Source organism: Thalassophryne amazonica, chromosome 1 (genome assembly GCF_902500255.1).
Source record: "Thalassophryne amazonica chromosome 1, fThaAma1.1, whole genome shotgun sequence".
NCBI lineage: Eukaryota > Metazoa > Chordata > Actinopteri > Batrachoidiformes > Batrachoididae > Thalassophryne > Thalassophryne amazonica.
Genome location: NC_047103.1, coordinates 58,216,819 through 58,233,933, shown reverse-complemented (window position 1 = coordinate 58,233,933; position 17,115 = coordinate 58,216,819). Strand labels below are relative to the sequence as shown.

At 40.2% G+C, this 17,115-nt stretch overlaps 1 protein-coding gene across 4 annotated transcripts in view; it reads right to left on the bottom strand.

Annotated features, from left to right (window-relative positions):
• Positions 1–1,250: 1,250 nt before the first annotated feature.
• Positions 1,251–17,115, bottom strand: part of si:dkey-118j18.2 — a 28,088-nt gene continuing 12,223 nt past the window's right edge. For all 4 annotated transcript variants that reach the window (XM_034170510.1, XM_034170501.1, XM_034170494.1 and 1 more), the window contains 2 exons: positions 13,196–13,328; positions 1,251–2,058 (listed from right to left, as the gene is read on the bottom strand). In XM_034170510.1, coding sequence (XP_034026401.1) covers positions 1,850–2,058; positions 13,196–13,328 — 342 coding nt within the window. In that variant the 3' untranslated portion in view covers positions 1,251–1,849. The remainder of the gene's footprint in view (positions 2,059–13,195; positions 13,329–17,115) is intronic.

Here is a 17,115-nt window from a genome sequence, read left to right as displayed (position 1 = left end):
GAGTTACCTGTAAGTGCTGTGACAGAAGACACCTGTGTGAAGCTAATTTATTTGCAAGAATCCCCCGCAAAGTCCCTCTGTTAAATAAAAGACATGTGCAGAAGAGGTTACAATTTGCCAAAGAACACATCAACTGGCCTAAAGAGAAATGGAGGAATATTTTGTGGACTGATGAGAGTAAAAGTGTTCTTTTTGGGTCCAAGGGCAACCCCCAAAACTCTGAATTCAAGCCACAGTTCACAGTGAAGACAGTGAAGCATGGTGGTGCAAGCATCACGATATGGGCATGTTTCTCCTACTATGGTGTTGGGCCAATATATCGCATACCAGGTATCATGGATCAGTTTGGATATGTCAAAATACTTGAAGAGGTCATGTTGCCTTATGCTGAAGAGGACATGCCCTTGAAATGGGTGTTTCAACAAGACAATGACCCCAAGCACACTAGTAAACAATGTTTTGGAGTGGCGTGCCCAATCCCCGGACCTAAATCCAATTGAGAACTTGTGGGGTGACATCAAAAAAGCTGTTTCTGAAGCAAAACTAAGAAATGTGAATGAATTGTGGAATGTTGTTAAAGAATCTTGGAGTGGAATAACAGCTGAAAGGTGCCACAAGTTGGTCGACTCCATGCCTCGCAGATGTGAAGAAATGAAAAACTGTGGTAATACAACTAAATACTAGTTTAGTGATTCACAGGATTGCTAAAAAAGCAGTTTGTACATAATAGTTTTGAGTTTGTAGCGTCAACAGCAGATGCTACTATTATTGTGAACACCCCCTTTTCTACTTTTTTTTAACTAATAGCCCAGTTTCATAGCCTTAAGAGTGTGCATATCATGAATGCTTGGTCTTGTTGGATTTGTGAGAATCTATTGGTACCTTGTTTCCCATGTAACAATAAGAAATATACTCAAAACCTGGATTAATCTTTTTAGTCACATAGCACTACTATTATTCTGAACACTACTGTACATACATCTCCAACCGCGTATTTGGGATTGGGTCGCGGGGAGTGTCTTAATATCTTTATTTAAAGTGAAGCAATTCATAACAGCTTTGTGTTACCTTACACAGGGAAGGATGATCAATCAGTTCCACATAGTGAGTTCTTAAGGAACTGAAACAATTATTACAGTACTGGGCAAAACCATGGTGTGATATACTGAAACAGGACATGAACACATTGGGATGGAGTCCACTATCTCACTGTTATTAAGAAGTTCATTTCATCAACTATTTCACTTTTTCCACTTGTCCTCTCACTCCAAACCACAGATTAAACAGGCACTGTTATATAGCTCAGTATAGTTGCAACATTAAGCACAATTTTTCTAAAAAGTCTCACCAACAGTAAGGCTTATAAAGTAATAGAAATAAGGTGTGTTAGAAACCTAAAATTCTACAAGGATTGTCTACATCACAGCGATGGTATCTTCTTTCTTTCTTTTGTAGCTCCTGAACAACTTCCCCAATGCAGCTGTCCGTTTACATACATGAAAGAAGGCAAAATAGGGCATGTAGTACTGAGACGCTATGTAAAACAGAACAGAGATCAAGTGTGACATATCTCTGTGTGCTTTGCAGGCACAGAGGTCAAGAACAGGATCCATGATGGAGCTGGGAGGCAGGCTCAGCGGTCCAACCTGAGGCACAAGGGCTTGCTAAATTAACTCATCAGATGACTCACTTGTTCAACAAGACAAAGATTTTGAAAACTCACAGACATCTGCATATGCAGTCACACAGATACAAGTATGCTCTCATGTGAGAGTTAGGCTGGCGACTATCACTGAGGTTGAATGTAGGAAGGCAGTTCATGGAAAGGCAAACTGGTATCAGGGATCGATTAGGCAGGCCTGCTCTCCGCCTGGGACTCCGTGTGGTTTGCAGGGCCTTCTGCTGTGGAAGGACTTGGTGTGTACGGGGGAGGGGCTTCATTCACATCAATCGAGTCTCCCTGGTGAGATATGAGGGGTGTGCAGTGAGATGGACGAGGGGCTTCAGTCTCATCACCACTAGCACACTCGCTGTATGGCGGAGGCTTCAGGTCATCCTCTTAAAAAAAAAAAAAAAAAAAAAAAATGGGGGGGAGGGGTGGAGAAGAGAGGTCAACAAATATATTGTTAAAAGAAAATCTAAATGTATTCAAGAAATCAAAAAAAGAAAAAGTTGCAACATTTAAGGCCTGCAACACATTCGTGAAAAAAATTTGGACTGGGGCAATTTATGCTAAATATATGGATTAATTCATGATTTTTACAGACAGTTTTCTTGGGAGAGGTCAGGGGGATACATGAACATTTTCAAATATGTCTTGGAATTCATTTACATCATTCATGAAGAAATGAACAGTATGGCACTGTGTAGTAAATCTGCCTTAAATAGGCAGTTCTCAAAAACTGAGTGAAAATGCTAGGATACAAGTGAGAGAACCCACCATACAGCACCACACTGTATGTATTTTTTAATGATTGATGTCAATTTAGTCAAAGACATATTCAGTGACTTTGAAATGTTGATGTATCCATCCCCTGACTGATCTCAAGAAAAGTAGGTGTGAACGTGACCATTTGATCCTTATATTGAGAATAAACTTCCATCGTAACCAACTTGTTTTTTGGAATGTGCTGCAGACCTTCAATGGATGTATAATAACATGAAATTAAAGTTGATCACACAATACATGAAGCAACTTGGGTTCATATTGTCTGCAATGAAACAGAAGTCAAAGCAAAAGTATAAATCACTGCCTTTTTTTATTTGCATTTTCCATAGTGTCATAACTTTTTCCAAGTTGGGGTTGAAGATTTCTGGCCGTTTGATTAGAGAACACCGGAACACTGAGTCAATGTTTTTTAAAAACAGACTTTAGCACATCTTAACATTGCCATCCAAAAGAGAATTAAGATGTGTAACAGCACAGGATACGAGATCTGCTAGGAAGGAAAGTTTATTTAAGCTTGGCTTTTTGTAGCTGCAACTGTGCCAGCTAAAACCATGCAGGACAAAATACAGTTGTATGCAAAGGTTTGGGCACCCCTGATAACTTCCATGATTTTCTGATTGTCTGAATCAGAAATTTCAGTTAAATATATCATATAGCAGACAAGCACTGCTATTTGAGAAGTGAAATGAAATTTCTAGTCTTTACAGAAAGTGTTCAATAATTATTTAAACAAATTAGGCAGGTGCATAAATTTGGGCACCCTTGTCATTTTATTGATTTGAATACATTTAGCACTAATTATTGGAACACAAAATTGGTATGGTAAGCTCATTGACCCTTGACCTCCTTACACAGGTGAATCCAATCATGAGAAAGGGTATTTAAGGTGGCCATTTACAAATGCTTCTCCTCTTTGCATCTATTCTAATGAGTGGCAACATGGGAGCCTCTAAACAACCCAATGACCTGAAAACAAAGATTGTTCATCATGGTTTAGGGGAAGGATACAAAAAGCTATCTCAGACTTCAGCTGTCAGTTTCCACTGTGAGGAACATAGTGAGGAAATGGAAGACCACAGGCACAGTACTAGTTGAGGCCCGAAGAGGCAGGCCAAGAAAGTTGAGGGTCACATGGATTCCAGTCAATATCAGCAGATTCTTGAGAACAATGTTCATGAATCAGTGACAAAGTTGAAGTTTAGCCGGGGCTGGATCTTTCAACAAGACAATGACAACTAAACACTGCTCAAAATCTACTAAGGCATTCATGCAGAAGAAAAAGTCCAACATTCTGGAATGGCCATCTCATTCCCCAGACCTGAATATTATTGAAAATCTGTGGTGTGATTTTAATCAGGCTGTCCATGCTCGGAAACCAACAAACCTGACATGTTTTATAAAGAAGAATGGCCCACAATACCTTCAAGCAGAATCCAGGCTCTCATTGGAAGCTATAGGACAAGTTTAGAGGCTATTATTTCTGCAAAAAGAGGATCTACTAAACACTGATGTATTTTTTTCTGTTGGGGTGCCCAAATTTATGCAGCTGCCTAATTTTGTTTAAAGAATTATTGCACACTTTCTGTACGAGGTCTATTAGAAAAGTATCTGACATTATTTTTTTCAAAAACCATATGGATTTGAATCACGTGTGATTACATCAGACATGCTTGAACCCTCGTGGGCATGCAAGAGTTTTTTCACGCCTGTCGGTTACGTCATTCGTCTGTGGGCAGTCTTTGAGTGAGGAGTGGCCCACCCTCTCTTTGATTTTTTCATTATTTAGGAATGGCTCAGAGACTGCTGCTTTGTTTGATAAAATTTTTTTCAAAACTGTAAGGCACAACTGGGTGGACACCATTCGATAAATTCAGCTCGTTTTCGGTAAAAATTTTAACGGCTGATGAGAGATTTTGGTCTGGTAGTGTCGCCGTAAGGATGGCCCACGGTGCCTGACGGCGATCTGCGCTTCAAGGCGGCAGCGTCTCGCCGTTTCAAGTTAAAACTTCCACATTTCAGGCTCTGTTGACCCAGGAAGTCGTCAGAGAACAGAGAACTTTCAGAAGAAGTCGGCATGAGGAGTTTATTCGGACATTCCATTGTTAACGGACATTTTGTAATGAAAGAACGTGCGGGCAGAGTAGCATGTCGGGCCGGACCCGACCGCGGGGGGTCGCGACAGGAAAAACACCTCCGTTGGAAACCTTAATGGGAAAGTTGGAACATGCCCAAGCTGTTAAACAATTTCTCAGTTACTCACTTGTTGAAAGCCATCAAAAGCCGCCTGAATTTTACAAATGGTTTTCAACACGGAGGTGTTTTTCCTGTCGCGGCGCACACAGATTCGCCGAGTTGTCACGGAAACGACTCGGCGAATTTGCGCGCACATCTTTCATTACAAAATGTCCTTAAACAGTGGAATGTCTGCATAAAGTCCTCATGCCAGCCTCTTCTGAATCTTCTGTTCTCTCACGACGTCCTGGGTGAATTAAGCCTTAAATTAGGATGTTTTCAGGTCGAAACAGGCCGACGAAGCGCTGCAGGACGTCCCGTTCTGTGGGAAGTCCTTACACCGACAGAAACACCCCATAATCTCTCATCAGCCGTTAAACTTTTCACCGAAAACCAGCTTAATTTCTCGAATAGTGTCCACTCGGATATTCCTCACAGGTCCAGAAAAATTCTGATAAAGCAACGCGCGCCATCTCGAGCAGCGTGTGAAACAAAGGAATTCAGCCGAGAGGGTGGGACCACATCTCACTCAAGGCCTGCCCACAGGGAAATGACGTCACCGACACGCGTGAAAAAACTCACGCATGCGCACGAGGGTTCAAGCATGATTGGTGGAATCGCACGTCATTCAAATCCATATAGTTTAAAAAAATAAATAAAAGGGTCGGTTTATTGTCTAATAGACCTTGTAAATCCTATAAACTTCGTTTCAGTTCTCAAATATTACTGTTTGTCTGCTATATGATATATTTAACTGAAATTGCTGATCCAAACAACCAATGATTTATAAAGGAAAACCATGGAAATCATCAGGGGTGCACAAACTTTTACATACCACTGTATTTTTAGCAGGTCAGTTCTTTGTTTGATGTGTGACAACTTGAACACTTGTAGGCTTTTAACAGTTTTCCTAAATGACTTTCCACATCATAAAGATTAATCAAATTTTGCCCTTTTGCACTGTACATGGACAGGAACTTTCTGTACTCCACTAATGAAACTGGAGGAGTTATGTGTAATCTGCTTCATCAGTATTAAAAATGGTTGAACACTTTAAACTGTAAACAGAATTTGATGCAATAAACAATATGTTCTCATCAAGAGTTATGGCCTGGTCACATGGCATACAATGATTCCTGAACAAAGGGGGGGGAGTCACACTGTTGAGAAAAGGTGGACGAACAAACTTTATCACAGCATAGCCTGTGAATCAAGAGCACAAAAGGAATGACAGAGGAACAAAATGAAGCCGAAGCTAATGCTAAGCTCTACGCTTTAAACGAAATATGCCTGGAGGCACTGCTGGAGCAGTGTGTGTCTGTATCTCTGCGTTACAGGACTAGGCGCTGGGATGGAACTCTGTAATGCCTGAGTCCTGCAGAAGCTGCAAACAGAAGCGCGTGATCCGACCCACTGTGGAGATCTGTGTGCACGCCGGTCGATCCACCTGCTCTGGTTCCTCATCCAGAACAAAAGAGGGATTATCTCCATCATCAGAATTCTCACTGTCTAGTTCAGACTGATGACACACTGTGCACACTGTCTTGCTCCAATTAAAAAAAAAAAAAAAAAAAACCTGAAGCGCTTGCTCAACATTCATAAGATGCCTCATTTTTACAAAAATAAAATAAAACACACCACCCACACACGCTAAATACTCCACCAAAATAATACACACTGCAAACACACCAAATATTTCTCAAGTCTCTCAAATACCAAAACTCTAAATCGGTGTCTGTACACCATAAATGCGCGTGTACTCAGTGTTTTTCACTGTCGCTGCATTTGTAGATTTGCTTGTAGCTGTGTATATTTGCTTTCAATGCATGCGTTCTGTCTTGTGTTTTTTTTTTTTTTTTTTTTTTTTTTTTGCGTTGTCATGCCTGGTATTTCTGGCTTTTGGATCCGGATATATGCAGCGGAGGCGACAGGTTGCCATGTAATCCCTATGGAAGGACGCGTTGTGGATATGTCGTGAGGTGGAGATGTCTGTCTGGAGTTTATATTTGATGTGCACATGTTCAGTCTCTGGCAATCAGCATGTGAGCAGGACTTATGTCTCTTTTGTCTTTTATTTAACACAATTATGACAGAGTTTGAGGAGAGAAAGTGAGGAAGTGCAGCAGCAGGCGGTGCTTTTTTTTGTTCACGTGCGTGCGCGAACGAATCGTCGGTGAAGATAATTTTATTAATTACACAGATGTATAATAAAACAAATGGTGACTGGTTTATAACACAATTATGACAGAGTTAGAGGGGGAGAAAGCGAGGAAGTGCAGCAGCAGGCGGTGTTTTTTTGTTGTCCACATACGTGAGCGCGCGACCGAATCATCCGTGAAGATAATTTTATTAATTACACAGCTGTATAATAAAACAAATGTTGACTGGTTTATAACACAATGATGACAGTTTGAGGAGGAGAAAGTGAGGAAGTGCAGCAGCAGCCGGTGTTTTTTTTGCTTTTTGTTCATGTGCGTGCACGCGAATGAATCGGCCATGATGATAATTTTATTAATTACACAGATGTATAATAAAACAAATGGTGACTGGTTTATAACAATTATGACAGAGTTTGAGGGGATGGTCCGCGAATGACGTTTAGCGCTGGGAAATATACAGATTCTTTGTTTAATAAGAGCCGCGAAATACCCTGTTCTTTGTTTAACAACACGATTTTTCATTGGTCTAGCTCGATGTGATAACCAATCATTGAATGTATTTTAATGTGGCTCGATCTGTATCAGAACAAAAATCTTTTCTTAGCATTTTGCAGGCGCCTGTTAGACAAAGCGATCAAATTGAAGAAAGAGATTATTTAGTGGATATGATTTTGACCAGTGCAGCTGACTGCCGTAAGTAATATTTTATGTTTTTTATCTATGTTTTGACACCACTGGTGTCAAATATGTGTATCCATATGAAGAAAGTTATTGAAAAGCCATTTTATATTCTAGTCTGTAAAGTTTAGTTCATTACAAACACTGCTCTGATGTTCTGATTAACTACAGTACTGATGATGTTTGTTATGTTTTATTAAATAACAGTTCTCATAGCTTCATTGTTTGTGGTTATTTTATTTTTGCTTTAGAAATCTGTATTGTAAAACACAAACCACTTGACCTCAAAGATGGTAATGATTGTTTAAAATTTTTAACATGGCTTAGCCATATTGCCTCAATGCCAGCCCTGGTTGTACAAATGCGCTCTGTTCTCAAAACGGTAACGCAAACGGCACTCAGGTTTGAAGATGTACAGCGGGACACATTGCTTCCTTGTCAGGGCTGGGAAGATCAAATGGCAAAGTTCAGAGTCCTTCCATGTCCCTTAAAAAAATAAAAGATTTCCATTTAAACTCACAAGCTGTCCGTCTCTTGTTTCAGCACTGAGAGCGAGAGCGAGACGCTGTCTGTCTGTCTTTTTTTTCCAAAACCCTGGTGTTTCTGATTACCGGCGCTGCGGCTGTGTGATCATGAAGTCAGTCACACGCACGCGCGTGGGTTCGATTACCAGTTCGGATCACAGACGCACAGGGTCTGCGTACGTGGATCAGACACACACGTTTCACCTTCTCTCTAGCTGATTCACTCTGGATGAATACATTCAGCGTTTCGATGTGTTGTAGCACACATACACGTGCGCACAAACGGACTGCCTGGTACATGATTTAGCAACTCAAACGTTCAAAAAAAGAATGAAGCCATTTGCAATCACACTGGGTTTTCTGTTTTCATATGTCACACCCCTGTGGATCAAAGCTGTTCACACACGAATATCCACTGCTGGCTGGAACTTTTTCCACACTTGATGCTCACAGTCTCGACGTAAACTGCTGCCTGGTTTGCACAAACTGAGGCGCAGTTTGCTCTGACAGATCACAGCAGACAACACAAAATATTACATCGTGTCAGCCCTCAGCTACACAGAAACAATCAAGGCTGATCGTGCTCCTGCAAAGCCCCCCTGCTGCAAACAAATACCCACCGATAAAGGATCACTTCATCAAAACCTTTGAACAGTCAGACTAAAAGGGCCAGGAGGCTCTTCTCTCTGCAGAGGCTGAAGGACAGCAAGCCCTTCAAATTTCATGGACAGAATGCTGCAGCTCCGGCTGCACATTTTGTGCAACAACTCTGTCCTCTGGTGCAAGCAGAGCTTGAACAACATCACGATCACAAAGTGCCGTGCGCTGGCGGAGGAGGCCAAGAAATTCTACCTGACCGGCCAGCACCACAGCATGACCACAGCAACACTCACCACATGACATGCAGCGGCACAAGCCCCACACCACACACCAGCATGAAGGAGCTGCATCTCTCCTCCACAAAAGCACTCACGAACCAGTTTCTGTACTATGTGAAAACATCCAGCTGGTTGAACAAAGTCAAACTAAACGCTAACATTACAAAAATTAAGCAAACGATAAGAAACTGAGAACCAAGAACTACAGCAAAATGAAATACAGACGAATTGAGGTTTTCCGCAGTATTCGTTCAAATTTTTCAACAGCTTAAAAATCCTGACGAAGCGCCAGCTGCAGGAGCGAAGCTGTGTGAAGGTTAAATGATGCCAACGAAGGTCCACATTTCTTGTTTCGTTTGGGCTTTGTTGCCCTTCGTTAAGTGCCGTGTGACCAGACCTTTAAGGAGCAGGTCTAACCTTGGATGCACTGGTTAATATCTGCACAATTTTTGTTACAATGCATTTCTACATGAAATCCCAAAATGCTGACAAAAAGATAATGAAAAGAAAGCAGGGGAGGTGATGGTCTAGTGGTCAAGCATTGGGCCTTAATCCCCTAGTTGCTCCCTGTGTGTAGTGAATGAGATGTATGGCAGCACCCTGACATCGGGGTGAATGTGAGGCATTATTGTCAAGCGCTTTGAGCGTCTGATGCAAATGGAAAAGCATATAAATGCAGTCCATTTAAATAAAAATGAAACCTTTAGACTTTGAAATGTAACCACATCCTCGTGTCTGCCAGATTTTAAAAAGTGGAGGATGGTGGTTGTAATCAAAATTATTTACAAGCTCATAATGCTCACAAACAATTCTTTGAACTTAGTAATACGAGACACTCTTGATCCTGAGTTGAACCTGAATGCTGTGGTGGGCTGTAAATATTTATTTGAGAAAGTCTTTACACAGGTAAAAAAAAAAAAAAAAAAATGGTGTTACACAGACAAACCTGCAACACCTGACAGGTCATCAACTGGCAATTCTGCACTGTATCCAAGGCTAGAAAAAGTTGTGTAAAGTAAAAACAATCTTATTCCACATTTTCAGGAGCTATTGTGTCAACAAAACAAAAACACTGAACTTTACTGACATGTCATAATACATTCAACAATCTTTGTCAACGTGCAATAATAAAAGAATTCAGTTTATACAACCCCTGGCAATAATTATGGAATCACCGGCCTCGGAGGATGTTCATTCAGTTGTTTAATTTTGTAGGAAAAAAGCAGATCACAGACATGACACAAAACTAAAGTCATTTCAAATGGCAACTTTCTGGCTTTAAGAAACACTATAAGAAATCAGGAAAAATAATTGTGGCAGTCAGTAACGGTTACTTTTTTAGACCAAGCAGAGGGAAAAAAAAATATGGACTCACTCAATTCTGAGGAAAAAATTATGGAATCACCCTGTAAATTTTCATCCCCAAAACTAACACCTGCATCAAATCAGATCTGCTCGTTAGTCTGCATCTAAAAAGGAGTGATCACAGCTTGGAGAGCTGTTGCACCAAATGGACTGACATGAATCATGGCTCCAACACGAGAGATGTCAATTGAAACAAAGGAGAGGATTATCAAACTCTTAAAAGAGGGTAAATCATCACGCAATGTTGCAAAAGATGTTGGTTGTTCACAGTCAGCTGTGTCTAAACTCTGGACCAAATACAAACAACATGGGAAGGTTGTTAAAGGCAAACATACTGGTAGACCAAGGAAGACATCAAAGCGTCAAGACAGAAAACTTAAAGCAGTATGTCTAAAAAATCGGAAATGCACAACAAAACAAATGAGGAACGAATGGGAGGAAACTGGAGTCAACGTCTGTGACCGAACTGTAAGAAACCGCCTAAAGGAAATGGGATTTACATACAGAAAAGCTAAACGAAAGCCATCATTAACACCTAAACAGAAAAAAACAAGGTTACAATGGGCTAAGGAAAAGCAATGGTGGACTGTGGATGACTGGATGAAAGTCATATTCAGTGATGAATCTCAAATCTGCATTGGGCAAGGTGATGATGCTGGAACTTTTGTTTGGTGCCATTCCAATGAGATTTATAAAGATGACTGCCTGAAGAGAACATGTAAATTTCCACAGTCATTGATGATATGGGGCTGCATGTCAGGTAAAGGCACTGGGGAGATGGCTGTCATTACATCATCAATAAATGCACAAGTTTACGTTGATTTTTGGACACTTTTCTTATCCCATCAATTGAAAGGATGTTTGGGGATGATGAAATCATTTTTCTAGATGATAACGCATCTAGCCATAGAGCAGAAACTGTGAAAACATTCCTTGCAAAAAGACACATAGGGTCAATGTCATGGCCTGCAAATAGTCCGGATCTTAATCCAATTGAAAATCTTTGGTGGAAGTTGAAGAAAATGGTCCATGACAAGGCTCCAACCTGCAAAGCTGATCTGGCAACAGCAATCAGAGAAAGTTGGAGCCAGATTGATGAAGAGTACTGTTTGTCACTCATTAAGTCCATGCCTCAGAGACTGCAAGCTGTTATAAAATCCAGAGGTGGTGCAACAAAATACTAGTGATGTGTTGGAGCATTCTTTTGTTTTTCATGATTCCATAATTTTTTCCTCAGAATTGAGTGATTCCATATTTTTTTCCCTCTGCTTGGTCTAAAAAAGTAACCGTTACTGACTGCCACAATTTTTTTTCCTGATTTCTTATAGTGTTTCTTAAAGCCAGAAAGTTGCCATTTGAAATGACTGTAGTTTTGTCATGTCTGTGATCTGCTTTTTTTCTACAAAATTAAACAACTGAATGAACATCCTCCAAGGCCAGTGATTCCATAATTTTTGCCAGGGGTTGTACATAGGTGGTGGCCAAGTGGTTAATGCGCTTGGTTTCAGTGCAGAAGGTTCCGGGTTCAAATCCCACCCCTGCCACATTTCTCCATGTAATGTGGAGTTGCGTCAGGAAGGGCATCCGGCGTAAAACCTGTGCCAATTCAACATGCAGATCCACCATGGATTTACTGTGGCGACCCCAAGTGCAAACAAGGGAGCAGCCGAAGGGACTTACTTTTAATTTATACAGTGCTAAATTACAAGATAAGTCACTCCAAGGTGCTTAACACAGGCAAAGTCCAACCTTACCAACCCCCCCTCAGCAAGCAAGCATACACATAATGCAACTGTGATAAAGAAAAATTCCATTGGGCATGTTTTGAGGAAGAAACCACAAGCAGCCCAGACTTAGAGGTGTGATCAATTGTTCTGCCCATAGTAACAATAAAGATCAAAGAAACAAAGTACAACAAACAACAAGTCAAACATGCTAAACAGAGCTGATGTAACTAAACATCCAAATAATTAAAAGTTCAGTGGGCATCATGACCCACAGTTCTGTAATACACTCATCGGCCTCTTCATTACGTATGCCTACTCAACTGCTCATTAAAGCAAATACCTTATCAGCCAATCATGTGTGTGAAACATGGTCTAGAGGATCCACTTAATTTCAAAGCAAGCACCAGAATGGGGAAGAAAGGTGACTTATGGACACTGGTTGTTGGTTCTCTGAGAGAACATGCCTTGGTGATGGCAGAGGTCAGAGAAGAATGGACAGACTGGTTCAAGCTGACAGAAAGTTAACAGCAACTCAAATAGCCAGTTCTTACAACAAAGCTATGCAGAGGAGCATCTCTGAATGCTAACCAAAAACTTATCTTTCTTGTGGAGTGCCACAGGGTTCTATTCTTGGCCCTCTTCCATTTTCACTGTACATACTGCATTTAGGGTCAATCATAGCCAAGCACAATCTGTCATTTCATTGTTACGCAGAATGATCTGCAAATTTATCTACCAACGAGGACTAATGGAAATGATGCCCAAAAGGTATTCGTGAACACACTTAAACTGTAGTTACTGACAACGGGACAATGGATTTGACGTTACAGCAAAATTTAATGCCAAGCTAAAATATGGCCAGATTTTTCTGCCCCTGTAATTCAGTTAATGCAGAATTACCCAGTTTATAATAAATTACAAAATCAGTCAAAAGATCATATGCAAACTGCAATCTACCATAAATCTTGTATGTTCTGTGAAGCTAAACAGGCACTGTAAATGGATCAGCAGGAAGGTTTAATCATGAATATCTGATCAATTTTAATATGTTGTTAATATTTAATATACCAAACAATACCTGTTTAAAAGAGGAATCTGAATTACAGCAAACACAAATGGTGTGAGGAGACGTGCACTGTAACTATGCTTTGCAGCCCCAGTGACACTCCAGTGGCTGTATTACCTCCAGAGACTGCGTCATATGGTGGTGGCATATCTAGACGAGAGAAGGACGAAGTTCTTGGAAGAGCTGTGGAGGGTTCTTCTGTTGACAGGTCATCCTGGACTCCGTACCAACTGGGCCAGACGGAGGTTTGCTACAAAGAGACATGGACAGGAAGTGACACAAAAAGCACAACAACAGGCCATAAATAGAAGAAATTAGGAACCCATGAATCTTGACACACAATCATAAAGGAGAAAGAGGTTTAGTTCATAAATGTGTAAGTCAGATCAACAGCACAGATGTCAGTGCTCCTAACAACACTAACGCCCCAGTCACACGGCATACGACGATTCCTGAACAAAGGGAAAAAATTTTAAAAAGTCACAATTCATTGAGAAAAGGTGAACGAAAGAACTTTATCCCCGAATAGAGCAGGGGTGGTGGCCAAGTGGTTAATGCGTTTGGTTTCAGTTCAGAAGGTTCCAGGTTCAAATCCCACCCCTGGCATCAGGCGTAAAACTTGTGCCAATTCAACATGCAGATCCACCTTGGATTTGCTGTGGCGACCCCAAGTGCAAACAAGGGAGCAGCCGAAGGGACTTACTAGCCTGCGAATGAGGCGCAAAGGGGATGAAAGAGAAACAAAACGAGACTGAAGCTAACAATCTCAATGCTTTAAATGAAACACGCCTGGAGCCAGAGCTGGAGCAGCATGTGTCTGCATCTCTGAGTTCCAGGACTCAGCGCTGGGACGCAGCTTATAGCACCTGAGTCCTGGAGAAACTGCAAACAGACGCTGTGGAGATCTGTGTGCATGTCGGTGGACCACCTGCTCTGGTTCCAGAACAAAAGAGGGATCATCTCCATCATGGATTGTAGAACCATTAACATACATCTGTAACTTATCATTTCAAACCGGTAAATTTCCCAATCAAATGTGCCGCTGTATAAGACTGGGGATAGACACCACTTCACAAATTATAGACCTGTTTCTTTGCTTCCACAATTTTCCAAATTATTAGAAAAGTTATTCAATAATAGATTAGACAAATTCATAAATAAACATAAATTACTTACTGATAGTCAATATGGATTCAGAGCACATAGTTCAACATCACTTGCATTAATAGAATCAGTTGAGGAGATTACAAACGCCATAGACCACAAATTACATTCAGTTGGAATATTTATAGACCTTAAAAAGGCTTTTGATACAATCAATCATGACATATTAATCAATAAACTTGAACAGTAGGGGGTTGGTGTTGCACTGGGTGAGAAGCTACTTAAGTAACAGAAAACAGTTTGTGAAGTTGGGGGAATATACATCATCATGCTTGGACAATGCTTGTGGCGTCCCACAGGGGTCAGTATTGGGTCCAAAACTGTTTCTAATTTATATAAATGATATTGTCAATGTTTCCAAAATATTAAAATTAGTATTATTTGCAGATGACACAAGCATTTTTTGTTCAGGGGGGGATTTGCAGGAGTTACTGAGGAGGATCAGTATAGAAATGGGAAAACTGAAAATATGGTTTGACAGAAACCAATTATCATTAAACTTAAGTAAAACAAAATACATGTTATTTGGCTATTGTAATACAGACATACAGGTTCAGTTACAAGTCGAGGGGGTAGATATTGAAAGGGTACATGAAAATAAGTTTCTGGGGGTGATAATAGATGATAAGATAAACTGGAAGACTCATATAAAGCATATACAAAGTAAACTGTCAAGAAGCATTTCAGTTCTAAACAAAGCGAAACATATTCTGGACCACAACTCACTCCGCATTCTTTACTGCTCACTGGTTTTACCATATTTACAGTACTGTGCAGAGGTATGGGGTAATACTTATAAAGGTACAACACAATCACTATCAGTAATGCAGAAAAGAGCTATAAGAATTATTCATAATACTGGCTATAGAGATCATACAAATCCACTATTTTTACAATCCAAATTCTTAAAATTCACAGACTTGGTTCATTTTCAAACAGTACAAATTGTGTATAAAGCAATAAACAATTTACTTCCAGCAAATATTAAAAATATGTTTTTTAACAGATCAGGGGATTACAGTCTGAGGGGGAAATTTAATTTAAAGCATCAGTGGGCACGAACAACATTAAAAGGTTTCTGTATTTCTGTCTGTGGGGTGAGGATGTGGAACAGATTGGGAGTGGGGCTCAAGCAATGTCCAAGCATGAACCAGTTCAAACAGCGGTACAAAAATATGTTTTTTTCTAGGTATAGGGAGGAGGAAGGGTAATGAGGGTTAGGGTGTTTTTGTTTTTTGCTTCGGCTTGTAAATATATAGTATTTTGTATGTAAGTAGGTATGTGTAGGTGTATATTTATGTTTGTGTATATATATATGTGTATATATATGTATATGTGTGTATATGTGTATGTATGTTGATGTGTGTATGTATATATGTATGTGTATATGTATATATATATATTGATATCGGTTTAGGTGTGTAGGAATCTATGTGTATATGTGGCAAAGGGTATTACTGGTTGTGGGGAAGAAGGGGTAGGGATAAATAAGCTGATGCTTCACCCTACCCCTTTTCGGACATGTTGGGTACACAGTAGGAACTTTTTTGTTTTGTCTTTACTGATCTATCTTGTAATTGTTGTTGTATCAAATGTTTGAAATAAACAGTTTTCATTCATTCATTCATCATCAGAATCCTCACTGTTTGTTGACATGCTGCGCACTCCGTCTTTCTCCAATTAAAAAAAAAAAAAACCTCTGGTGTGCCGTGGTCACTGCTCTGTGACTGTATTACGTTACTAAACCATATATATTGATTTATAACAGAAAACTGTCAAAAGGGGGAATAAATATAAGTGTAAAGATGATTGACTATATCAGAGCAGTAAACTGATAAGTCCGGGTGAACGCCACATATTGACTCCCCATGTGCGGTTATTTCCACCAGCTGCAGCTGATCCACAACATGAAGCTGTTCCACAACATGCAGCTGTTCTGCCTTCCAGAACAGCTCCTTATATAATGATTTGAATGATCTACCTGTTGCCACATGTACATAAGGGCTGGATTGTCATTCCTACACTCATTGTTATATTTAATAAAAAATAAGCGCACACAGGAGCTGCTGCTGACACTGCGTTCAATTCCTGTCGGAAGTTATACAACATTTTTGTTGTTTCAAATTCAGTAGTTGCTTGTGGCAAATTAATTGTATCCACAAAAAATATTAATTCTGGCCTATATAAGGTGCCTGAGCCCATTGAAGCTGGCCCCCCAACCAGATTAAAAAAAAAATAAAATAAAATAAAAAATCCAAGCAAACAGGCTGAGTTTGCCCCGTAATTTCCGACAGTACATGAACGCAGCAGCAGCGCTCACCAACCATAACAGAAACATAATCCAGCTCTTTCAGTGAGTTCTCCTTGTATCACATCACTTTAGTGACTATCTGAAACACATTCAAGCAGAAATATTACAGCAGTCAACACGTGATTTTTTTTTTTTTTTTTTTTTAATGGCACTACACTGGCTCAGCCTCTTTTATAGCTTATTCTCCAAGCACTTCCGCATAAATTACAATTATTTGTGCAGACCTGACCAGCAAGGAAAACCTAAGGTGAGAAGCTGTTTACACAAGACACACTACTGAGATATGCGTCAGCATGTCACACAAATCAAGAGGCAGTAGTCCAATTCACACCAAGCTGTGAAACTGGCACTATTCAGACTCTTTTCCATAGATGACCTACAATTCAGGGACAGATCTGTAACTTTAACGAGAAGGTAACAAATCCTATATAATAAATCAAAAACTCACAGAAAGCAGCCAGATCTATTATAACAAAGTCAGTCTGCACAATTCATCATTTCAGCATTGTCATCAAAATGTCCACATGTGCAATAGTCACAGGGCAGAAACAGATTGTACAGC